General features: G+C 41.6%; 2 protein-coding genes and 1 pseudogene across 2 annotated transcripts; 1 reads left to right on the forward strand and 2 right to left on the reverse strand.

Annotated features, from left to right (window-relative positions):
• The first annotated feature begins 2,781 nt into the window (after nucleotides 1–2,781).
• LOC146157118 (uncharacterized) lies at nucleotides 2,782–15,850 on the forward strand. The gene is made up of 10 exons (XM_083387636.1): nucleotides 2,782–3,544; nucleotides 6,353–6,735; nucleotides 6,924–7,088; nucleotides 7,179–7,716; nucleotides 8,055–8,199; nucleotides 9,447–9,551; nucleotides 11,757–11,896; nucleotides 13,124–13,264; nucleotides 13,691–13,828; nucleotides 14,006–15,850. Exons 1-10 carry the CDS (start codon nucleotides 2,789–2,791, stop codon nucleotides 14,708–14,710), a joined length of 3,216 nt encoding a protein of 1,071 aa, XP_083243762.1. The 5' UTR covers nucleotides 2,782–2,788; the 3' UTR covers nucleotides 14,711–15,850.
• A 1,720-nt stretch (nucleotides 15,851–17,570) lies between these two features.
• Nucleotides 17,571–17,693, reverse strand: LOC146157119 (U4 spliceosomal RNA; annotated as a pseudogene).
• Nucleotides 17,694–20,591: 2,898 nt separating this feature from the next.
• LOC146157120 (retinitis pigmentosa 9 protein homolog) lies at nucleotides 20,592–24,112 on the reverse strand. Its single transcript, XM_083387704.1, has 4 exons — nucleotides 23,999–24,112; nucleotides 23,608–23,768; nucleotides 21,731–21,822; nucleotides 20,592–21,401 (listed from the first exon to the last, which is right to left on the reverse strand). The coding sequence occupies exons 1-4, from the start codon at nucleotides 24,040–24,042 to the stop codon at nucleotides 21,003–21,005; spliced, it is 696 nt and encodes a 231-aa protein (XP_083243830.1). The 5' UTR covers nucleotides 24,043–24,112; the 3' UTR covers nucleotides 20,592–21,002.
• Nucleotides 24,113–25,163: the final 1,051 nt, after the last annotated feature.

Genomic DNA, 25,163 nt, shown 5'->3' on the forward strand with positions numbered 1-25,163 from the left:
TACTGTAAACCTCAAAGTTATGTGACGAGCCAGCCAAACAATTTTGCACAATGGCGACGACTTCAACCAATAGGTTAATTACGTTTCGTGTGGACGGAATAGTGGTCATTTGATAGGTACTGCGCCCATTTCGACAAAACACTTAACCGCGCCTTGGTGTAACGCGATATTGTTTTGGAGCTTCGTTAGGTAGTAATAGCCAGTTAAACAACCGTTCGTCGGCGAGGTTGCGGTTTCTTTTTTAATTGTGCTGGCATTGTGACGCGCACAAGCAGCCGACAAGTACTCATCCCGCGTTTTCGAATAACTGTGGTTTACCTGCAACATGTTAAACATGTGCTCAGTAAAATGAAGTCTAAAAACGGAGCGACGTTACTGTTCATGGTGGTTTTAACGATCGTTGTCTGGCAAACAGGGCAAAAGCGCTCACTCTGGTAATTTAGCGTCTGGAGTTTCCTTTAGGCGATCTTCAGCGATGAATCAGAGAAGGTGCACCAACCCCTGGCACAGCACCAAGTCATGAAGTCACCCACTCTTCGCGTTTTGCTCGATCGCTCGACCGCCACTCTCTTTCCATTTCGCGCCGGGGCGCTCGGCGTGCCACAAACAAGATAGAGGCGCTTGCCTTCTTCTTTGAGTCAACATCACCTTTCCCGGTGACCGATGACGGAGAGATCGGAATGTCGCACTCACCGGCGCGCGCGCTCAATCACGCCTGGCGCGCAGTAAAACACGCACACTCGCACAATGGCAGTTCGCCCGTGCGATCCTGCGCCTTTGCGACACGCGGCAGGCCGCCATCCCGACTCGCCGTGTACAAAAACGTGCCTTGTCGCCCACTGTGCTCGGCGTGTTTTGTTGTGTTGGGGAAATAAATCGCCGACCTACATTCTTCGCAACGGAATGCCGTCGACAGCAGCGCGTTGAAATAAATTTTTTGCCCCCAGCTCGACCCAGCGCTCGGTATCTTTTATCCAAGGCTTTGAATGACAATATAACCGATTCGATCAGTTGAAGTATTCGCTAAACTTCAATAGATTTCGCAATCCATCATTTGTCAACATGACCGACTTAAATTACCAAAATTATTTTCACACTTGTTCAGATAACTGTAAAATTATTGAGCTGGTTCAATTTTCACTTTCTTGAATGCAATATAGTGAATAAAAATAAAAATTGTTAGATTTATTCAATGTGTCATTCGTCTGTATATAGCTAACTGAAGATTAATTCCAATGAAAACGAGGGCACAGGAGCCAAGTCATGGGGCTATTAATGAAGATTATTCGAACAATACATTTTCATAACGTTGGTAAGAAAACCAAACAGTAAAGAAACGCCAACTCGAGTGGTAAAACGCTAAGCAATGAAACAAAGCAATAGATTCGCGGGGTACTTTATGTGGTACAGTCCAGCAAAATAACTGGACACGAACTAAATGTTTGGCTAACAATGTCATTGATTAATCAAGCATTACAAAAATCACAACAAAATTTGGCCATGTCCAACACTGCACTTTTCTGGCATTATTTAACGGCTTTTGTTAACTGGCGAAATTCCGGCGAAGTTTACCCGGGGTGAGGCGGACAGGCTTCAACGTCAAATTAAAGGCGTGCTTAAAACCGCAAAATCGCGTTCCGACACCGATGATTTGAATTCTCCCGGCTAATTCGTCTAACGTGAATGCGCGTTAAGCTATCAAAGGCACTCTTGTGTAGTGGAGTGCACCCACACCTCCAGGGCGCGATCGTCAATTTGCGGAATGTTGTTTATCGTCTCTTCATCACCTGGTTGTGTGCTACGTCACACACATATCCGTCAGACAGATGCCCTTCGCGAGTTCGTTGAATCGTGGTTACCCCACACACTTGGATATATGTTTGCTTGAAAAGCCCGTTAAAATCATCGCAGTCTGTTTGCGGAGTTGATATTTCTAACTTTTTATTTTTTTGATATTTTTTGCTTCCGTTGGTTGGTGAGTCACCGCAAATATATGCATTATATGATCTAAACAAGCACGTTAAAATTTTACGTCGTCTAAATATAATTTTTTTTACTGTGCCAGGATCTGATCCTGCATTTAACAACTGTTGCTTGGTGAATGTAGCGTTTCCATTTCCCTAAACACATTAGATGAAATATTGTAGATTAGGTGGATTTATGTAAACCTAACATTTATTTTATTCAATAATACTATTCATCATTGCTTTACAGGTAAACACATAGTCGATTTCGTGAGATACTATTTTCCCAGTTTATTGTTGTTCTATTGTTAATCAGTGGAATCAGTGGCGACAAACCATGAGCTCCATCCGTCCAACCGACTGCTGTCCTCGCTCTTGAGAGGCAAGACGCCCTTTACCCGTTGCTCTGTAATCATCCCATCAACGCGCTAACAAACCTCGCAATGAACGAAACTTCAAGTCATGGGAACGGAGGAGGTACAGTGCTACAGCGTCTACTGGCCGAGCGCTACGGCAATGAAAATTCGACGCCGAGTGGAAGCCCCGCGCTCGACGCCCTCAAGTCGGCCGCTCAGCCGCCGTTGTCCGTCGACGAAGTCCACTTGTACGAGGATTTCGTGGAGCCAGTGGACGCGGCAAACTCTCGCGCCGGCGAAAGCGGTCCTGCCGCGCGACTGGACGCTTTGTGCCTGTCAACCCTGCGACGCCCCAAAGAGCCTAGCGCCTATGTCCAACACGCTAGCCAGTCTGGAGCGTCGGATGACGCCTCGGCCGCCGAAGCCCGGTCGGATCGCAAGGTCGCAATCCAGCTATCGCGCGCGGAAATGCAAAAGAGAAACAAAAGCGATCCGGGCAAGAGTGAATCGCTGCTCCGGCGTCCGCCGCCTTCTTACGCGGAAGCGCGACTCGAGATCGGACACGCTCCCGTTGATGACCCAGAGAGGAGCTTCAGCGGTGGTGCTCCACATGTCCTATCGCCCCGCTACCATTTAACTGCCTCAGTATCGACCGACAACAGCAAGCAGATCAAGACCAAGAAGAGGCAAGGAGGTAGCGGTCCTGCGCTGGACGCGACCAGCAGTTCCCGCCCACACTTGAACGGACATCTGAAGTCGAGCAGCGGCGGCGACGAGCATCTTTACACGGACAGTTCGCATGTGGCGGACTCTAGTCGCTTAGCGCAGCTGCGCGGGATTCGCAGCGATCGCAAAGGCACGCTTCCGGTGGCGCGGTCCAGCTCGTTGCATCAGAATCCCATGGACAAAGGTCTGGTTCATCCTCACAGTAACCGGGCCGCGCCGTTTGATGAGCGCCGCTTGTCGAGCGATCATATCAACGTGGTCGATGACAGACTAGCACATTCGTCCGCTAGCCTTTCGCAGACGCTTTCCTCCAACCACGTTCACCACGGTTCAGCGCAACCAAAGCACGGCGCTAGCGTGTCAAATCCCTCGCCCGGGCCACGAAAGCCAGACGTAAAAGAACAGCGAAGGTATTCGGCTCATTCCAGTCCGTTTTCGGGTCAAACTTCGCGCTCATCTGAGGAACTAGGACAGAATCCCGGCTATTCACAGGTGGGCGCGTGCTTTACGAGTTAACACCTTTTTAATGATTTTTTAGCCGGTTGCACCCATGTTTGTGTTGCTTTTTTATAAAGTTTTATATTTATTGTTGGTGAAAACTAAATCACAAAAGGAATACGACTCTTTAATTTTTTTTCGCTTGTTTTTTCTCCTAGGAAAAATGGTTACACACAAACTTGTTGTTGATAGCATTTAAACAAGGGTTTTTATTAACTGTCAAAAAACGCGTTGGCAAATAATTCTCAAAATGTATCGCATGGTTTTTCGCCAGCGTTTAGTGCAGTGCTGGTCACTGGCACGAAATGTGATCTTAGAAAGGCACTTTGCATATCACGAACAATGTAGCAAAACGCGCGGTGTGCCATTAACGAGCGAGCCGAGAATGTCAGCGGCTCTTAAACAAGCCGCATCAGCGCTCCGGCAACTTGACGGCGGTTGGCATTTTAAGGTTTTAAAAACGCCTGCTTCGTTAGCTGTAAGGCCCGGCGTGGGATAGCAAAATAAACTAAACCAACGACTGGAGATGGGCTGATCGACTAGAACAACAGCCCCGGGGCGACTGAGCGTAACGGCGAGCCGCCGCATTCTTCGGCGCTGAGATCACGTCCCAGAAACAGCGATGACATGAAAGTGGTAGAGGGTAAAAACTTTCCTGTAAGAAAACCGAGTGAATTTAACGCCGATCCGCACATTTTATTTCATTTTTTTACAAATAAAGCTTGATTTAAAGCGCGTGGATGCTTTTGTTTGCGTGGTTTCAGACATAAGCTAACATCAAAGAGTCGCGCTGTTTCGCCGCTTGTTGACGAAATGGACAAAAGTTGCCTTTGGACGCCCTCGTATTATTTCCGATCCTGTGCAACTAACAACGCGCACTTATCCGCGCCGTGGCGACTTTCACAACACGCCGCATCCCGACGATCACAAAACACGGGCCACTTCCACCTTAGTTTTCGTGCTGCGCTGCTTTTTGAACGAGTGGAAGCGGATTCTGCCGCGGATACGTAGGCGTGAGACGGTCAGAAAAGAAACTAGGCCGAGGCCACGGTGCCTCCGGCCTCTCGCGCGGAATGCTCGCTCGTGTGGTGCGCCCTTGACATGGCTGAACGCGCGCGTGAGCCCAGTGAGATTAACTCAAGCGTACACTGTCAGATAGTCGTTCAACGACGCCAGCAGATTATAGCGTTTGGGCTTCGTGCGATGTTGGGACGCGAGAACGACTAAAGCGTTCGACGAAATTGACGCCTGGTGCTGCTGCTGCTGGTTATGATGTGCTGTGTGACTGTTGATTGTTGAAATTAAAGTGCGCTGCGTAAACTTCGAGAGTGAGAGGTGCCGCGCAGTACGCTGCTGCTGAAGTGTTTTCTTTGTTTGGTTTAGCTTGGTGGGCATAAAGAGAAAGAGTGAGATGGAGAAGAATCCATGAAAACGATCCGTTTCCGTTCATTTAGTAACGCAAGTTTGTCCGCTATACTCCGTTCATTTGTAGCTTATTTTAGCATGCGGTCGCCCAGTGATTTCAGGAATATCAATAACCGTTCCGCCATAGAAAAAAGGGTCTACAGAGACGAAATCGTCTTTCTGCGCCAAGAGCTGACAGGAGTGAAGCTTTTAGGTTGCATTACCGTCCCTGTTGCGGTTTAGGCCGCAGCGAACTGAGTGATGTCTTCCAACTAAAACGCTTGTCGAGGGTCGTTCGTTTTATCGTGTATCAGGTTCCGCTCCCAAATTTAGCACGTCCCGATTAGCTGCCCTTATAGAAGATAATAGGCTGCATATTCACAAGGGATTTAGAGTTCGAGACAAATTAAATTGACTGGCTTCCTGAAAAGTAAGCGCGATATTTTACAGCACTATATTTTCAGTTCGGCATGTAACGCTGGTCCTTTGACACGTTTTTGATGTTGAGGACAGTGACAATTTATTTTATGCAAAATTTTGTTTTATGTTCGTGTTTTGCCAAATCGAAACATGTGAATATTGGCACTGTATTTGCACTACGGGTTTATCCGCTAATTAGGTCTGGCATTAAATTTTGTAGATCATGATTGGGGCCCTAAGATTGTAATTATTGTCGCACCTACTGCGAGTGAAGGCAGCAGTTGTGAAGTCATGCGCCGCGCGAGTTTTGTGAACGCCGTGAGCGATTTGACGCCGACACCTTCGTTCATTCAACGTCTAATAAGCTTATCGGCAGCCGCGAGCGCGAGGTGTTGCTTCTCACAAGTCTGAGAGAGTTTGCAGGAACAGTAGGCTAGTTAAAAGTTGAGGATATTGAGATGTTTGCAGTGAAATTGTTTTTACTTTGCAACGAATTCATTAGGCATTTAATCGACGTTATTACGCACGGCTAGCCTAGTGTATCACATGTGAAATCGTTCTTGATTTCGGGAGGCCAGAGTGCTTTAAGAGACATAAAATTAAAATAAATAGCTGCTGTTGACAGCGTAAATGCGATGTGATAAGGATCCAGTAGGGTTAATGCGACTATTGCCAAGGCTACCTTTAGAGAAAAACGTGCTTAACTTGTTGCAAATTTTCAAGTTTTGAAATAAAAATTGTGAAGACAATATAGCACTACTATAACCCTATTACTTTTTTCCTTACTGTACGACGTAACCAACAATTGCGATATACAACACTAACCTTTAAGTAGGCAGAACATTAACGCAAATATTAAAGAAGTTAATTTTAGTAAGGACACAGAAAACAATAAGGCCCTATTGTTTGAAAGTGATGTTTTTCAATATGTCTCATTGGTAATTGTTGAAACGAAAGTTATAAACTTTGTTTAATTTTTAACAGACAAACGCAAGAGATAGTAACTGTTCTGAACAACTGCATCAAGCCAATTCGTCAGCAAGTATTATGCCGCAGACTCCGACCACAGGCCAAGGCGGCTACATGCGCACACCGTCCACTCCCAGCATGCACAGTCATTATTATTCGCCCGTCGGAATGCACAGCAGTCCCGGACAGCAGCCGGCCATGTCCACTCCCCCTCACCAGCAGATGATAAACGCCAAGTCGCCGCCGCGCAGACCGCCCCCTCCCTATCCTGCCGGCATGATGGGCCTGGAAAAGTCGCATATGTCACAGCAATCCGATGAAGGGTCATCGTGGCAACCGCAGCAGCCACAGCGGCCCAACTCGCTGGCACTCGGCCAATCGAGCAAGAAAAGGAACGGGTACGGCCTTTTCCTATTTTTTTTTATTATTTTTTAGGACTTGCTTGTAAACCTAAAATCTAGCTATTTAAACTGGAAGTACAAAGTCCCGTGCGGAATTTTACGAATTTCTACATATTATTGGCGATAAGTCGAAACATTTTATGCTGTCGTTTTACATAAATAAATATCCACTGTATTTCGCGTAGGTGTGGCAGCGCGCTCAACAGCCCCACGGTAACCTCGCCAACAACGGTTCCCAGCACCTTTCCAGGAACGCCAATGCGTGGCACTCCGTTCTACAGCGCCTCGAAGGACTCCCCCTACACGATGGCTACATTCCAGCAACAGCAACCACAACCACCACCTCCGCAGCATCAGCAACAGCAGCAGCAGCAGCAGCAGCAGCAGCAGCAGCAGCAGCAGCAGCAGCAGTCGACGTACCAGGGCAGCATCGCGCCAAGCACAGCCACCCAGGTACACCAAAGACAAACCAGTGGTGGCAACGGCAGCGGCGGACAGTATTTCAAACGGACTAACAGCGGGAGAAACGTATTGGTGCAAGGGGCCTCATCCTCGTCTTCGTCGTCTACAGTGACCGCGGTGAGCACGCCCAACTACCAGGAACTGCCCAACTTCCAGGACGTGAGAAGTCCCGCCAACCACACACCAACCACCTATCCGATGCATAGCGCTTACCCACAGGATGCATTCACCCCGGTGACCAACGGCAGCGTAACAAAGAGCGATAGCATGAACAGCGGCACCAGCAGTGTCACTAGCAGCGGAGGCGCCAGTCGTATTGCGCGGCGGCGCAAGCGAAACAGCAGCTCCAAGGGCTCGTCTTACCCTAACAACACTAGCGGTAGCGGAAGCAGCAGCAGCAACAGCGGAAGTCGTCCGAACAGCAACGCTGACCTCACAGATCGCTTAGAATTGGAAAACGAAAACCTAAGCAACCAGCTGCAGGCCACGCTACTGAAGCTCAAGCGATTCGAATCAGTAAGATTACTCATTTTCCATCATATTCCCTTTATGTTTTTTAGGCAAAAAAGTTAGACTAAAAGTTGGTATTGATCATAAAAAATCGTACCATAGATACCCATAATTTGTATCCCTTTTATTTTGTATCCCTTTATTTTGTTTAACTAACAACTATGGAGCAGGTGCCTAAATGTGTAAGAACTCTATGTGGATGGGTATTTGGAAAGTTCTATATTCCCTGTTAAACGATATAACGAAAAACATAATATGACGCGTCTGTTCTTTAAGCCAATGTATGTGACTATAAGAATTTATATAGGAGTCTATCAACTGATGCATTTTCGTTTTACTTTTAGATTGAAGTCGACCTACAAAGAATCACAGAAGACCACCTCGCCCTCCATCAGTCGGTAAACAAAAGAGAAAAGCTCGAGGTCGAAATGAGAAACGAACTTTCCGCACAGGTCCAGCACTTGGAGCAAGAAAATCGGTCTCTGGAAGGTGGGTTTCGAACATTGGAATTTTTTTAGTAGCGTTAAAACATATTTAAAATCGCAAACGATGACATTGTAGCCAATACGTTTCGACTTTTAACTTTATACCAATGCGCTAAAGCTTAACCTCATGAGTTAAACAAGAACAATTCACCTAATTTGTACTTTGGCGACACTGGTCGGCGAAATCTCACTTCCGTATTAAACTGTTATTATGAGCTGTCAAATTGATCGCAAAGGCCGTTAGTGGTCAAAATCATCGGTAATTGATTGCCGCTGTGGTTTCCAACTAGGGATAATGTCGGGTTATGGTCAATATGCCGGGAGTTTTGCGCCCAACTGAGTCAAATTAAAAGGCAGCGCGAAAGAATTCCAAACGCCACATTATGTTGCACCTTTCCACCCTTGTCAAAACTTGACTCAGATCTCCCTCGACAGGGAGGCCTTAATTGCTGACAGGCTCGCACACGCACATCGCTATGTGCTCAATGTGCGTTTGCGGTCTGGGTGGTTATCTCTCTTCAGCCAATCACTCGAAGCACGGCCCTTCTAAAACGGTCTTCGCTCGAGCGGTTCCGCGCAGTTAAAAGCCGCCTTATCACCAGGTTGCATGCATCCCAGCATCGGTCGTGACGCAATTGCGGCCCGAGGTGCGGTTGCATTGCTGTCATAATGGGATACAAGCTCGTTACTGAAGTTAACAGCTATACGCTCGCTGTAGAACTTGGCATTCCAGCAGCACTGGTTGTCCCTGTCTGGCAGTTGTGCAAATATGTCGGCCCGACTAGGAACTTAGATCGCGCGCAACCAACATACCTTGCTCTATGCCTATTAGACTATTAGCTTTGGTACTGAGAGACTTGAGGTTGTTTGTTGGACGAAATGAAACCGGGTGACTCAACGTCGCCTGTGAATTGGAATTCGAGTTGCACACCACCGCAAATTTGCAGTGAGGAGTGAGTAAAGTCGCTTTCTGTTCTGTGAACCACGAGCGCAGTTCTCTGTACACCCAAATACGTATGGAATTCGGCCACTATTGTGTGCGCCTTACCGTGCGTCATCACACCCAAACTGAGAGACTGAATTGCGTTGGAGCGCGGACAAACCTGTCTTGTTGTTTTTTTACGACAGCGCGTGTTTTGTTTGGTTCCAAGTATAGCCTACTGTACAACGTTCTGCTCATTGCGAGGGACTTTCAGTTTTTTTAAACGAGCCTTAAAGTAAGTTTGCAACAAACACTGTTCTATTTTGCAGAACACGTAGCGAGGATGACCGAAGATCTAAAGTCCGTTAGCATATCGTCACTAAAAGATGACGAAGTGAAACAGCGGAATGTGATGGAGCTCAACAAAGCACAAAGTACGTTTGTATACGACCTATAATTATTTGCCCGCACACGTTAAGAATCTCGCTGTAGGTTAACATTCCATTTTCAGTTATGCTCCCAAACGATCTTAGGCAGCAAATAACTTTAATTGAATCTTGATGGAAAATGTGGATGGAGATGGTTCTTAGCTTGGATGAAACAGTCACTTTTTTGACCTTTTTGGTTAACTTATTATTCGACTTCCTTTTAAAAAGCGCCAGAATCCTTTGTTACACATGTTACAGACTCGTTAAATTCTTTCGTTATTTTGAAAGATTTTGTACCTCCCTAATTTTCACGTAATTTTCGGGTTCTGCTTTGCTTAAAAAAGGAAAAACGTAATATGAATTGGGCTGTTTATGGTGGCGCTATAAATCGGCCTAAAAGTGAGGAATGTCGACGCATCGGCCAATGAATAACAACGTGATGTGGTGTTCGCCCAAATTACTACATAACTACATAACACGGCGCATGGACGCGCACCTGCGGTGCTACACGGCATAGCTAATAACACGGGAATCGGGAGCGCATCGGCCCAATTAAGCTCTCGCCTATTCATCTCCAAGCGATGAATCGCTCCAAGTGAAGCTGATGTTAGTGCTCAAACAGCGGACGCGCCGAACGCTCAATTACTACTTGGATCATGCAGTTCGCTCGGAATTCGACGTGAAACAATTTGTCGGCTATAGGCTCGCGCTGCTGTGATTTGGCGGCTGCGGTGTTTTATAAAAGCGGGTCTTGCTCAGTTTCGAGCGCTTTCCAGACGACGGCAGCGTGCCGTTCAGTTTCCGCTTCGGACGAATATGCCAAATGATCTCACCGTCAGTATATTTTAGCGCCTTCTCTGAATCATCTGTATTTAAATTTAAATACGAAAAGCGGTATTTGACTATTTAAAAAGATTAATAGGAAATTGTTAGCTTTGGTGAACTTGGATACATGCTTCTTGTTGCGCGCCCGAGGAAAATACGCCAGATTTTCTCCTTTGAGCCTTAGGTGCAAAAAAAGCTCCCTTCTTAGCCTGACGGATAAATATTCTGTCACGACCATTCGGTAGGCCGTGTCGGAAAACCGCTGCCTTTCGCCGTACAGTGATTCTGGCCGATAATCGCCTGACATTTCCTTTTTTGCAAGTCCACATCGGCGCGATTATCTCGTGCGGTTCGTATGTTCGTATGGAGTTGCTGCGGTTTCGGCTTTTCGCGGAAGTTTCAAACACGAAAAGCGAATAAATTCATACACACGATAATTACCAAGGAATTAATAGCGATATTTCGTTAATCGGATCGGTGCGGTTTTAATACCCAAATAATGTTCGTATTTGTAAAATGTCTAGAATTATCCTGGCTTCGGTATGGTTATAAAATGCGTGTCGGCCATCTAGCCTGACTACAGTGTCACATTTAAGTCAAAAAAGCAGGAAAAATGCTACCTCTGTCTAGACGCGTCAAAGCGGCGAAGATAATTTCGGTCGGAATTTCCCGGTTTTGTTAAAATCACTACTCTTCTGTCGAAGCTGGTATCAGGCATTACTTTACTTGAAGCGGCATCGCATAACGTGAAATGCCGACGAAAGCGTTATTAGTTTGTGTTCGCTGGATTAAGTATAAAAACCGCACTGCTTTGGGTGTGCTCGGCTGCGTTGAAAGCCGCTTTCGCATTGCTGTAAAGTACTTTCCCTCTCGCATATCCTAACCTGTCATTGAATTAAATTTTCCCGAGATGATTTTTGTAGTAAAGAAAATATATTGTAAAGTTTGTTCTTAATGGCTAAATTGAAAAGGTCGTACGTAAATACATAACAGTTTTGCACTTGTTTTTTAGACTTTTCTGTGTTAGTCATAGTCAGTTATTAGGAAGTCTTTGAAGTCTTAAGACTAGAACTTATTAATGACTGACTATGACTAAGACAGGAAAGTCTAAAGAACATTTGTCTCATTTGAAGCCCTTGACGTCATTTACGTGAAGGGCGAGGAGATATCTCCCCAGTCACATTCAGTTTGCCAGTTTCGCACATTTGTGTTTTAAATATCAAAATATATTTTTTTATTTGAATTGGGTTGCTCACGTAAGAACAGAACGCATTTATTCACGCGGACGTTTAATAAAAAAAAATCTCATAAATACTGTATACTGACGAACCGGCCAGTTCGCTGACTGTTTATTCTCGTTGGTTGACATGGTTATGCCTCCGACAGGTCGCAAGTTTGCGGAGCGTGAAAGGCAGCTGCAAGAGGAACTGGAAGAGTGTCGCGAGAGGTTGGCGGAGCAAGACGCTGAAATCGAGCAGCTCAACTCCTCCCTAGAAAAATCCAACACCGCCATCAGATGCTATAAGGTGAGCTGAGCGCAACTTACTACTTGGTCTACTGTGTTTAGTTGGCTCTTTTCAAGCGTATAGTGAACTAAGACAAAAAAACGTGACCGGCTTTGCACCGGAACCAAATTTCAGAGTTACAAAACAACCGATTTAGAATTGATTAGTAACGCTGGAATGTGGGTAATGTGGTGAAAATGTATTTTCAGTCTTGTTAATCCCCATACTTTGTATTCTGATTTGGCATATATCTGTATTTTTGTCCAGTTTACGCATTCGAAATAGCCCTTTACCTGTTCTTCTACACACATATTGGACAATGCCCAACGAACAAAACACCGTAAACATTTTTCGCTGAATTATTGCCGAGCTATAATTGTTTTTACGCGCGTGTTTTCCACCGCGATGTGGAATTCCAACCAGGCAGCGGCGACCGCCTTTCTCCCTCGCATTGCCGTAAGTGCCGTCTTACTCACAAGTCGTTGTTTTTAAACTGCGCGATGTGTCATTTCACAGCCGTTTTTTAACTGGGCTATTTGGAATTCCATACATTTCGCTAATGCGAGAGCGGGATTATTTTATTAACGTTGGCGCATTCGAAAAGCGACACTGAATACTATCGCTTTTAGACACAGTAGAAAACTATTCAAAAAATACAAACCAGACGTGCGTAGTGCGTATAGCCTATCGCACCGATAATAAAACCATTCCAGTTTTAAATAAAGTTTTAACCCAAATTTTACAACGCTAAGCAGTACACACTATACAAACTATTACAATTTTAATAATTTTCATTTAAAGTTAAAAAGGACACTGCTCTTCACAACGTAAATCATTTATAACGCCGTCCTAAAACATGTGTAACCTGATTAAACACCCGACTGAGAAGTGCTGCATCAACAAACCAGTTTAAATGGGACTAGCATAGTACAATTTGCCTGTTTTATTGTGCGAATTCTTTAGGTTCTACCTAGAAGAGGTAAATTACAAAACATTCTTAAATCGCTGTAAAAGTTTTACGATTTCCTAAATTCCATAGCAGTATGTGTGCTTCTCGTTTAAACCATTCTTAAAAACGCTTTTAACAAAAACGTCTTCACTGTCGCTTCCCGTTCGGCGGTTGTTTGACTGGCATTCCTTGAATGTCAAGTCGCCCTCGGCTCTCGGAAGTATACCGAGACAAAGCGCCGCGCCAAGGAGGGCCGTTGACATTTATCGCCGTCTCTTTGTCTTCTTTGCGGCGCACAGGCGAAGTTTCTGCAGAGCAACCAAGTGGACAAGTACACCGAGCAGCTCTCCGACCAGCTAGTCGCCCTGCAGCGGATCGTCGAGGAGCGCCAGCAGATCGAGGCCGAACTACGAGACAAGAATCGCCGCCAGTTGCTCCAGGTAGGCAGTAACTGCCACTACAAGAGCCACCAGTGTTAAAACGATTGGACAATCAAACGCCGCCTGGCGCGTAAACAATATTTTTTTTGTGTTTCAACATATCCCAGACTTATTTAACTCCGGCTCGAGTTCAAAATTTAAGAATATTTGCTCAGAAATCTTGTAGTGTCGATTTATTCGACTCGTAATTTGTCTGTTTGGAAAATTGGCGGTGCACTTATATTTTACGATGCATTTTTTATTTTAGTGTACAATTTTATTGTTCCGGTTTATAGCTGGCGTTTATAATGTAACGGAACTGGAGATGCCAAAGTAATACATTCCTTGTTGAACATAATACGTCATCCTAATATCTCTCCTTTTTTAAATTTTGAATCCTACTTGCTTGCGTAATGTTTATGTTGCTGAACTTGAGTTTTTCTTTAGCGACCGCTCAAGTCCACTTCGTCCAACGATGAGGGAATCAGCGAAATGGATTCTTCCGATCTTTCCAACGCAAGCGTCTTGGAATGGCCGAACAACCGGGAAAGTCAAATGCTTGGCGTCAAAGCAGAAATGCTAAAGGTAAGCAAATGTCAACAGGTTAAGCCACGCCTTAAACTTGAACTCTTTTCAAACCAATTATAAGCTCGAGTGGTTATTCGGTTGTAGTGTTCGTGAAATTGCTGTCTATACTAACTGTAGGATACCGTGTTAGTAACAAGCCGAATTACTATTTTAAAGAGCTTTTGTTTTACCCAGTGGCGACACATGTATCTGGAACAAGGTCTCCTGCACCACGTACAGGCCGGTTCACCTTCACAACGAGGGAGCCACCCAGCCAAAATATGCAAAGCGATTCGCATCCACCGTCACGCCATCTCGGATCCCGGCTTCGATAAGATCACAATCAACCAGTGCCTTTTGCCGCAGTCGGCTGCTAACGGCCTAATACGAAAGATAGCACATCCGGACGACGACAGCAATTCTTCTTTCGAAAATCCGGCCGCTGCTTCGTCTCACGACACCGCGACCGCACTCTTCCAAGGACCGGAGGCGCCCGGCTCTGTTCGTGCCCCAAGCGACCTGCTGCGAGTTGCCAAAGGCTCGACGGAGCGCATTGACAGCGCGTGTCAAACTCCCGACGGCGAATGGGTGGCGGACTCCCGCGCCAGAGCGCCTCCCGTCCATTGCTGCAGGGAAAGTACTGCTCAACACCCTTCGGCCAGTAAGCAGACCCGGTCCAACGAGGCCACAATAAAGAATGGCGGCGCTGCGGAGACGCCGCAGCCGGAGGAGGGCTACCACTCCCAGCAGTCTTCCGGTTCGCCCACGCCCAACACTGAGCGCTCGTCGGTGCACTTTCCCGCCCCTGGCGACTTCCCAGCCTCTGCCGGCTGCGAAACGCACAGCGCGGCAATAAGGCGAAACCGCTCGGCCGACGTCCTCACGTCGCTAAACGTCTAGACACGAGCGAGACGCGCTACATTTTAAAGAGTCAGTCGCCCAAGTCATACTTGCTGGGAGGTCGACTCTGTGTATTGGAGTGCACGCCTCCGAGCCACTCTGTTGTGCCGCATCCCTTTGTTCGATTTGTGTCTTCCTGTCGCACACTAACATCCATACTACTTCTACGGTCTACATTCAACCTGGGTCTGCGGCGTCATTGTATTAGAGCGACACTTTGTCGTTTTGTCTTCGTTTCGTCTGTCTGCGTATTGGCCTCTTCGCCCCTTCTTTTCCATCTTCCTTCAGTTAAAAAACGCACCACTCTCACACAAACTCACTACAAACACGTCAAGTGTTAACGTTCACCCACCTACAGTACCTCATGTAACACATTATTTTACTTGCGTTATTGTAAAATCCGTCTTTTGTTTCCTTGTGCGATTTGATTTTGACGTCGTCTCGTCGGGCCTTTTAAAGTGCAATGCATATTAGTGCGTCTCTCGGTATTGATCGCCCGCAAAGCTTGCGTGATTTTGTGCAGTTTTGCTTTCTTGGTTTTTGTTTTTTACTTTCAACTTTCGCGGATTGCATTTCGGCCCAGCGAATGACAGTTGTCTGTCGTATTTGTCTTTTTTGAATTTCGAGTTCTTTCTTTTGTATTCGCAGTTCTTGCCAGTTGTATGACATTATAGAGATGTTTATTTATCAACAGGCCTCAAGGTTCTATAGTTTTGATACCATTTCCTGTACACGTTTGGTCATGGGTGTGGCTTTATTTGGGAAATATCTGCGAACGCATGTGTATCTGCGCGCGTCCTAACACAGTCAGCCGTCCCATTATTACAAGCGGAACAAATGCAAGAGCGAGAATTCGAGGCGACATTCAAGCTTTTTATATATGTTTTTTGATTTTACCGCTGACCGACGCCGCTGAACGAGATTATAAGTATTAGCGACGGCTTCTTCATACCTACACACTCAGTTCCACCTCTGCGTTATTTTTAACCTGTCTTGGCACCATTTTGTGTCCCAATGCCATCGCATTGCTAACGACCGCGCTCGTCTCACGGCAGTGTTTCACTCATCCTTGAACGGAAAGTGTTATATCGTGCGCGCATATTTTGTCTGAAGTATTTTTTATATTTTCTCCTTAATTGGTTGTTACTACGCGTCGCTTAAGTTCTCTAATAAACGTAACAACAAAACACATACCCTGTATCGTTTTTCGTTTATTTTTGCACGCTTTGGGAGAAGTCTTCGTGGTGGATTAGTTGAGTTTTCGAGCAAAGTCAGCTTACACGGTGATGCGCTGCCTGTGGCGCCTATCTCATTAACAGCTGGCCTCTGGATAGTCCAGATAGCTAAAATCACCTTAAAGGCGCGATTAAAATTCCACGCGTACCGCGCATTTGCGGCATTCCCGTGTTGTTTTCGGTAAAATTTCGCTTTTTTGACCTTGCACCTTCTAGCAAACCTTGAAGATAGAGCAATGTGTAAGTTTGCCTAAGAACGCCACCAAATGCTTGAAACCTTACTTGGAGGCGCCCATATATATATAGGCTTTCCAACGTCTCTCCTCCAGGCTTTTTTCAAGAGATGCAAGTTTACCAGCTGAGGGTCTCAAGTAAAACTTTCTATTTTTATCAATTTGACGTTTGTGTTAAAGAATTTATTCCTTTATTTATACCTTTATTTATTAACAAATTACTGTGCAAAATACCTAACAACATTTGCGAACAAGATAGCAATATTACAGTGTAGAATACCTTTGTATGCCGTTTGAACTTTAAAATCACCGGGGCAAAAAAGAATTACTTTTTTACGGCCAAGTTTTGAAAGTAACAAACAGAGCTACTTTTCTGTAAAACATTGCACTAAACTAAATAAATAGCTGTTCCCCAACTGAGCAGGGCAGGTCGACTACGTTTTTAGCCAAAATTTAAGACTATGTTACTCAATTTAAATTAAAAAAACAGAGAAATGCTTATAACTGTAAATTTGCGATTTAAAACTAAGCACTAATTTGGAATCATGGAAACAAACCAGTTCCGGTCTCTATAATTCGTTCATGTTCAAGAATTTTTGCAGAGATGATGTCACAAAGGTACGTCAACACGTGACGTCGCTTACATATAAATGTGGCGACGTAAAGAAGTAAACGTGAAGAACACACACAGTTCTAACTTTACGTAGTTAAAAAAAATTATTTGTTAAGAATACATGATTTGGGGTTGCTGGCATATAATTTGACACTTCAGTGATATTGAATACTTTTGTTTATAACAGCTATACCGTCACTTTGTATTGACTCCGTCTCTTTATATCTACCTAGTGGTAGCCTTATCTGCCAAACGGAATTGCCATTGCACTGTATTAATTGCTTAACATCCGATTATTTTGTAATATACAGTACTTCAAAAACTCACGAAATTTATGCCATGCCTTCTGTCAACATTGGTATGAAATGGTATGGATATCTCTGATCCTTTACAAAACACTTCATAATTCCTTAACACAATTTTAATGCTTTTGCGTACTACATTAAAAAAAAACGAAAATACATAAAACCGGCTTTCAACCGCAGTATACACAACTTCGGTATGGTTAACCGAACTTTGAAGTACGGTCACCGACCCATTTGTCATAATAATGAGCCTGTCCCGGAAGTTCAGTAAACGGCTATAGAATTAGTTTGCAACTAAGAAGTTTCTCCTTGCACCATTACGCCTTAGCACAGCCTTGAAACAAATATTAAAATAACGCACAATGTTTGGGTTAGGGTGAGTCAAGTATTATTATATTTATTATTTATTAATATTGCTTAACCTAACCAAACACTAACCAGCACCCTAAGCCAACTAATATTCGTTGTGGTAGAATTGTAGACCACCTGCTAAAAGTTGAAATGCACATTCTGTGCACATTGCACTTTTTTTTCAACTAGCAATAATTGCGCCTCGGATAAACCTCATCAGCTTCGATATCGCCACTCCGCAAATCTTCGGTGCACATAAATTGCACAATCGCGCCAACAGGAGTCGTGACTTTTTATGTAGCCGGTCACTGTCACTGACACCTGTCACTGCGCAATGACAGGCGAGTTTTTACCATTCACTGCGAGAATTTACTACCTTTCCTACGAATAGTATTGAGTGAATACGGATGGTATTCACTCACTAAATTAATCTGGGATGTGATAACCAGCACTCCTATCAAAGTAAATTATCAATTCTATCTATTAAAAGTTTTGTTTTACAATAAAAAAACAACATTGTAGTAATCCAAGACGTTAACAAATTTCATCTGTTACTGCAGAACATTAACCTGTCACGAATCTCAAAGCCGCCGCATTTTACCCTACTGACAGCTGGCAGTCGTAGTGACAGTTTGGGCGCAAACTGTCAGTAGCTTACTGACACCTGTCACTGACAGATGTCACAAAAAAGTCACACCCTTCCTTTTCGCAACAGGACTCAAAAACAAATCGTGCACAATGTGGCGGTTAAGTGCACATTTTTCACTATCGCACGTTGTGCAACTTACAGTGTACCAGTGCACGTTGGACAGTCAAGAAATAATTATATATCAAACGATTTTTCCGATGATGTTTATTGCATTTAGAAGATCGAGCAATGCATGTTATCTTTCGTGCAATTCTTTTTATTAATATTATTTTTTATTTGAGTCCCAATCCTATGGATTTTCGATTATTTAAAGTGAATTTATTATGCATGTTATTTTTCGTTGGATTCTTTTTATTATTATGTTTTTTTTTGAGTCCCAATTGTATGTATTTTCGATTATGTGGGGTAAGTTTACGAAAAAAATAAGTTGGCAACTGCAGGTAACTAAACCTGCAAATTTAGCTCTACAACCTGTAGAAATACTTTTAAACGTTCATAACTTTCATCTATTCTGTTTATGTGGTCCACGATATTCATTATCGGAACAAAACGTGTGTTTTGGCACCCCTACCCAATTGCATGTTGATACGACTTTTTAAACGTAAGACAATATTTCCTGTTTTTAATAGCGATAGGTCAACTGACATGTTTTTTAAATGATCAATGACTCCTGAAAAAATCTTTCGTAAATAATGGCTCGATCGACTTATCTGATTCACCGCATTTAAAAAAATACAAAATTGTTCTTTATTACAAAAAAACATTAAACAAGAGTGATTGTTTAACGCTAAGCCATGCCATAATTCCGTAAATTAAAAAATTTCAACACAAAAGTTTATTTTACAAAACCAGAAAATTGAAGGCGTAGCGGCACGCATATAGCACAAAAAAAATTGAGGGATCAAAAATGCTCGCTACAAGGCGAAAACCAATCGTAAGATAAAAAGTTGGAAATAGTGGAATAGAAAATTTTAAACGGAAATCGGAACCAAAACTGCAGCAGCCAAATTTGCGAAATACTTAAAGCAAGATTATTAACGAATTATTATCGATAGATAGGTAATATGAAATTACCACAGAAATAAAAAAAATCTATATTATACAGAATATTAAATATAATCTCAAATAACAAAGAAAAAAGGAATATTAGTAAAAAGAAATTAAAGATAAACAAAAAATGAAAGGCTAACGAAATAAAAAATCTAAAAATCAATTACAAAAAAATCGAAAAATCAACCTTCAAATGTGAACTGAACCGTGCACAAATCGCAAGTACACATTGTGCACGATTTGATTCGTTCACATATGACAAGTGCACATTTTGGTTTTGAGCCCGTCTCCCTCTTGCGTTGAGCACATTCAGTGCATATTTGGTGCACAATGTGCACCTTTTTTTGAGACCGCCTTCACACTTACTCGCCTAACTTACCATTGTTGCCGATCGGCGAAAACGAAAAAGTTCTGAAAAGCGAATTGCTTGAAACGAGGTGTGAGGTTTCGGTTATAAGCTGTGCCATTGCTAACCAACATGTTCTCAAAATTTTGAGGAATATAGTGTGTCTATCCCTTATAAACTATCACTCACCATATTGCACTTTTAGCACTTTCTATCATCCACTGAGCACGGGCGTTAGTCAACGCAAAACGAAGAAAACTAAAAATCAGTCGAAACAAAAGTCTCAAAACAATCTGATAAGTTATATTTACAACCTAATCTTACGATTGTTGCCGGATGTCAGCAGATAAGGTAGAAAAACATCACAAAAGTTATGTTGCCGAATGGCAACGCTGGGAAGGAAAAGGTTAAATATAGAATTTATCTTCAATCTCTTTCTAAAGTGAGACCGTTCTCCCAGCTCTGATAATTTCCTTTGACGCTACTCTGCGCGATCTTCTGTGGGAAACGCACAATAAGATCAACAATATCTAAAGCAGGATAATCTATAATAAGGCCTACCACAGAATTAAGACCAACCACCTAATATAGCCAAAATCGTATGACTTTTAAAGATAGAATCAGAACTGAATCGTCTGAATAAGACCTAAACTTGTCGGAATAAGTTTTAAATTCACCAAAACGAGGCCTAACTGGCCAAAAAACGCCTGAAACTGTACGGAGAGGGTATGGGACAATCGGGGGCCGTCGGTCTGGCAATTTGGTATCGACGTTTGGGCGGTTCAGTTTGAATGGCGCCGCTGTTTTGGCAAATGATCGTTTTTCATTTTGGGGGTAATGGTAGAAAAAAAAGTTAAAAATTGGGTTAGGGTTAATATTTGAAGGGGAGTTATTAATGTTCTTAGGGGTGGGGTTGATGTTTAAACAGCCAAGAAAACAGACAATAACCACATTGCCCAACAACTTCATCAGCGGGCCTTTTTGTAATAAAAGCGATTGTAAGAGCTTTCGTCACGCAATGGTTTCTGTATTTTTATTTTTGTATAAAAAATTGAAATCCTTAAAGCCTATGTACAGGATGGTACACGAATAAAGGTAAAAACAAACAACGAGGTGTCTAACTCTTGTTCACATTCGTTAGCTGATTAAATAAACTAAAAAGTTACAAAATTATATGCCTTGGGGTTAGCAAATGACCTAGTATATGCTTCATATAACGTGTATAATTCGAAGATTTCACATTGCTAAAATGCCTAATAAATACAGTGCCTAACTGATAAAATGCCTAGTTTTAGCAGGGCTTCACAATTAAAGCATTTGAAATGCCAAAATAAATATTTAGCATTTGACAGTTAAAGAAGCAACTATCGATTTAAAAATCACGTTTTGTGACCGTTGACTCATTTGTCAGCATATTTTTCATAAATAGCGTAATAAATGTAATCATTCATGCTTCGTTTTACCGATGTTTACTTCAGTGCAATGGTTTCAAAAAAACAAACGTTCACAATTAAATTTTATGAGATTTGTGATGTTTGTGTTTCCTTTCTTTGTGTTTGTGCTTCTTAACCTTGGAAACTTTTTTTGATTTTGTAGATTTTAAATGGCTGTCTGTGTCGCTTGAATCTGTCGATGTAGTGTTCCTTTTTCTTTTCTTTGTTTTCTTTTTATCAATCTCAATTTTGTTCGATTTAGTAGGTGAAGGAACATTTTGTAATGACTTTTCTACCCAATTTTCCTCCTTTTTCTTTTTTTTCTTCTTTCTTTTCTTTTTATGCTTATTATTAGTATCTGAAGATGATTCATCTGTCGATGATTTTTCCAAAACCTGCTGCAACCATCGCAGTTTGGTATCCTGTTCCTGCTTTTTCTCATCATTTAGAAGCTCAAACATTGGATCTTCATAAACCTTTGATTAAACGAAACAAGTTTTAAGAGAGCTTTAAGTGAATTTAGGTGGGTTGTTTAGAAGAACTTCCATCATTTGCATACTACAAGAAAAATAATAATTGATTAACTTTCAAGGAAAAAATCTAGATTTTATTTAACCATTTACAATTAAACATAAACTATTTTTCTTTTAACTTTTGAGACATTGCGGTTTACATATACTGTATGGCACAGAAATAAGTTAATATTGATACTTTTTCAGTAAGCTTTATCCAATTTTTTCACATGATCATAATATCAATTTGGCAATAAAATATTTTATCTTTGAAAGTTAATTTTTTTGCAAACCTCTCGGAACTTCTCGTTGGCTTCATTTCCTGTATTGAACATAGGACATTCCTTATCACCAGTCCTGTGACCAAAGTTTTTGCATCTCCAACCTGAAAAGCAGAACACAGGGGGCTGAATAACTAGCCATTGTCTTATATCACTAGTGGTCTAGCAGCAAGAAATCAAAAGCATCATTTTTATACTGAACTGTCTGTCTTAACCCCCCAAAATGTTACACCTTACCTAGTTTTACTTTACACACCAGCAAAAAAAGAAAGTGTAAATTGTTATTTACATTAAAATATTAGGCAAAACAGGTTTTTTAAGCTTTTATTCATAAATGCCTTGATTCTACAAAATGTAATCTGAGCTTAGACAAATAAACATGCAAAAACAGATGATGATTTAAGGCAGTGCTCTTCAACCTTTTTTGGTTTGGTGAACCCTTAAAGTTGTTGAGACGAACTCATGCACCCTGTTTACTTTAAAGGTAAATTGAGGTAAAATGCGATATGAAAAATCATTATGCATATAGATATCATCATGTCAATTAAACCGAGCGAAGCTGCCAAAGTTTTACACACTGTCGGGTGAGAGTTTGATTATAGCTGCAGGCTTCTTGCAAGTACTAGTGCATGTCATAAAACAGCATTCAAACAATCTTGAGAAAAGAGCAGAGACTATTTTAATGACTGTTTTGTCATTAAAAATGTCAAATAATAATGGCTCATTAAAAGTTTGTGATGCACCCTTGTATACCTTTTTGTACTGGTGCAGGTGCGCCGTGCACACCGGTTGAAAAGAACTGATTTAAGGTATATTACAAACTATACATGCTTAAAAATAAAACAGTAAAATAAATGTAAGAGCAGCACAAAACTTGGTAAAGATCTGCATACAACTTGCGGAGTGCATCTTGTAGTTACCTAGAGTTAAGCTCAGTGCTAAGAATAGAGCTCACAATGACCCAAGTCTTGATGCATAGCTGATCTTCTTATAAATTAGAAGTAGCTCACCTAAACCTCTCTTTATTAGACCTGTTTTATGTCTGTACAGTTTTACTTCACTTGATTGTTAATTGTTTGTTGAGTCATTTCACAATTATCAAAACATTAAATTCATCTCAATATAGAGCAGTTCAAATGGCATTTCTTTGACCTATTACAATAGTGATTCTTAAAGTAGTCGCAGAGGGTTAAATAGTGGGTCATACAGGTTTGGTGCAAGTCTGTCAAAAATTACACGGTTATAAATATAGGTATAAATTTTTTTCTCTTAACATGCTGAAGTATTACATTTACAGGAATTACAGCATACACATTTTTAGGGTATTTTGAACAAGGCCATGTCCAGCCAAATTATATTTTTTTGCCCTTTATAGACACACTTTTGGCTAATCAAATATTTCCATCTCTGCAACTGTGGCGCAAGTGAAAGTCAGTAGTCAGTACATTTTAAACTTTTTGCAAAATCCTGTCATTTTTGGTTGAAAACATTTACTATGCCATTCTATACTATTTGTATTTATAAATGGTACGAAATAAATTAAGGGTAGTGCAGATGCAATACAAAACAATTTTGTTTCCTAGTTATGTGGTGCGGCCCTCTAAGCACTCAAATTATCTTATGCGGCACTGTGTAATAAGTTTGGTGTAGTTATTATTTTTTTGGTCAACTCTACCTCTTTGCAATATGAACTTCTTGTTTCACAATGGCACTGTTTGTTAAAGAACAACACACCTTTTAAAATTTCTTAACATGACATTATCTTATGATGTATATTGTGACATTATATGTAAAATAAATTTGGGGTTCATGACAAGTTGGATTTATAAAGATTTTTGTTACAACATCTTTATTGTTTGATTATTTAAAATTGGAAAACAAAAACTTACACTGCATAACTTTTACTTCTTTCCCCAAAGGCATCCAAAGGCCCTTCTTTGGTGCATTGGCTAAAAAGTCACGAGCAGCTTGATTTTGTTCCGTGTCCGGAATACATTCTTCAGGTTGTTCTTCTTCTTCTTTAACCATTCCTGGAGGGGCTTGCTCATAACTGTAATACACATTGTAGAAGTCTATTATACAAAACAAAAAAAAAATTCTAATAAAAATGTATGTAAAATGTATTTTTCCCAGTCCAAGACCATTTATTTGACTGGCGTTGGACTCTGGACTCCGATTAAACGTTTGGCCGGAGTTTTTCAAGGAAGTCAAACTTGTTTTTTAAGCCAAATCTGCAGTGCTTTATACAGATGAAGGCTAATTTGTTTAAACTTTACTTACAATGTTTCTATATGCTTCAATCTGTCAATGATAGCCTTGTCCATTTTTTTGTGTGATCAACAATCATTCAGTGGGATAAGTAGGATAAAATTACCCTATTTGACCTAAAAAAAGACTTAAAAAAATAGGTTATATTACCAAAGAAAAGCAGTTTGAATTTCAAAATTATATATATATTTTTTGAAATATATATAAGTAACCTAAGCTATCCAGAAAACATACCAAAAAACATCAAAAATGGGCGCTCTTTCACTTATGTACGTGAAAAGTTATGCAAAAAACAAAATAGTACCGCATACCACAACGCACCAAGAGCTAGCCAACCTACAAAATCTCGCCCTATCTCATCCTACAATTTCAAAGGCAAAATAAACATATTTATTCAGCATCTAGAAAAAAAATATTTTACAACCACACGAATACAGGTTTATATTTTAGGAATATCAAAAAAAAAATTAAAAATTTAAAAAAATATTAATATTGAATATTAATATTCGCCGAATATTAAACTATAAAAACATTTGCCAACCGTTTAACCAACAAATTGGGGCATATTGTTTGGGTTAGGGTGAGGGTGGGTCAAGTAATATTATGTTTATTATTAATAATAACTTGACCCACCCTCAACCAAACGCTAACCCGCACCCTAACCCAAACAATATGCGTTGTGGTATGCGGCATTTGAAGAAAGTTTTTTTTTTATTAATTTTCACGTACATAAGTGAAAGAGCGCCCATTTTCGTTTGAACGCTGTGGTAGGATTATGACCAGCGCCCAATTAAAATTACTAATCAATTCATGTAATATATATAATTAAAAAATATTCTATCTGCTGTGTTCAGGACATCTGTACTAAAAAAGGTACGCAATATTTATCATAGGTTCTTTTTTTTGTATTTCAAGATACAAAAATAATATTGTTTATTGAGGGAGATCCCCGTGGTAGAAAAGTAAACAAATATTATTTTTCAACATGCAACCACATGGCCATTTTCCCTTTGATCAGTGCTTATACATCAAAATATGGGCACTGGTTTGATGTTACAAATTGACTTCAGTCAGCTTTGCGTTATTAATACTGAGGCTTTATTACAAACTAAGTCATTTGACCCTATGACTTAAATTTATGACTTTTTCCCAACTGAATTAAGTCAAGTCAAGTTGG

This window comes from Ascidiella aspersa, chromosome 4 (assembly GCF_963924565.1).
Source record: "Ascidiella aspersa chromosome 4, kaAscAspe10.2, whole genome shotgun sequence".
NCBI classification, from domain to species: Eukaryota; Metazoa; Chordata; class Ascidiacea; order Phlebobranchia; family Ascidiidae; genus Ascidiella; species Ascidiella aspersa.

Bases quoted from the DNA above. Each gene is read 5' to 3' on its own strand.
- LOC146157118 (XM_083387636.1), top strand. From the start codon at position 2,789: ATGCAAAAGAGAAACAAAAGCGATCCGGGCAAGAGTGAATCGCTGCTC. The intron at 6,736-6,923 runs GTACGGCCTTTT...TATTTCGCGTAG, and splicing joins TCGAGCAAGAAAAGGAACGG to GTGTGGCAGCGCGCTCAACA. The intron at 7,717-8,054 runs GTAAGATTACTC...TTTTACTTTTAG, and splicing joins AGCTCAAGCGATTCGAATCA to ATTGAAGTCGACCTACAAAG.
- LOC146157120 (XM_083387704.1), bottom strand. From the start codon at position 24,042: ATGGACAAGGCTATCATTGACAGATTGAAGCATATAGAAACATT. The intron at 23,769-23,998 runs GTAAGTAAAGTT...TGTGTATTACAG, and splicing joins TTGAAGCATATAGAAACATT to TTATGAGCAAGCCCCTCCAG. The intron at 21,402-21,730 runs GTTTGCAAAAAA...GTTTAATCAAAG, and splicing joins CCAACGAGAAGTTCCGAGAG to GTTTATGAAGATCCAATGTT.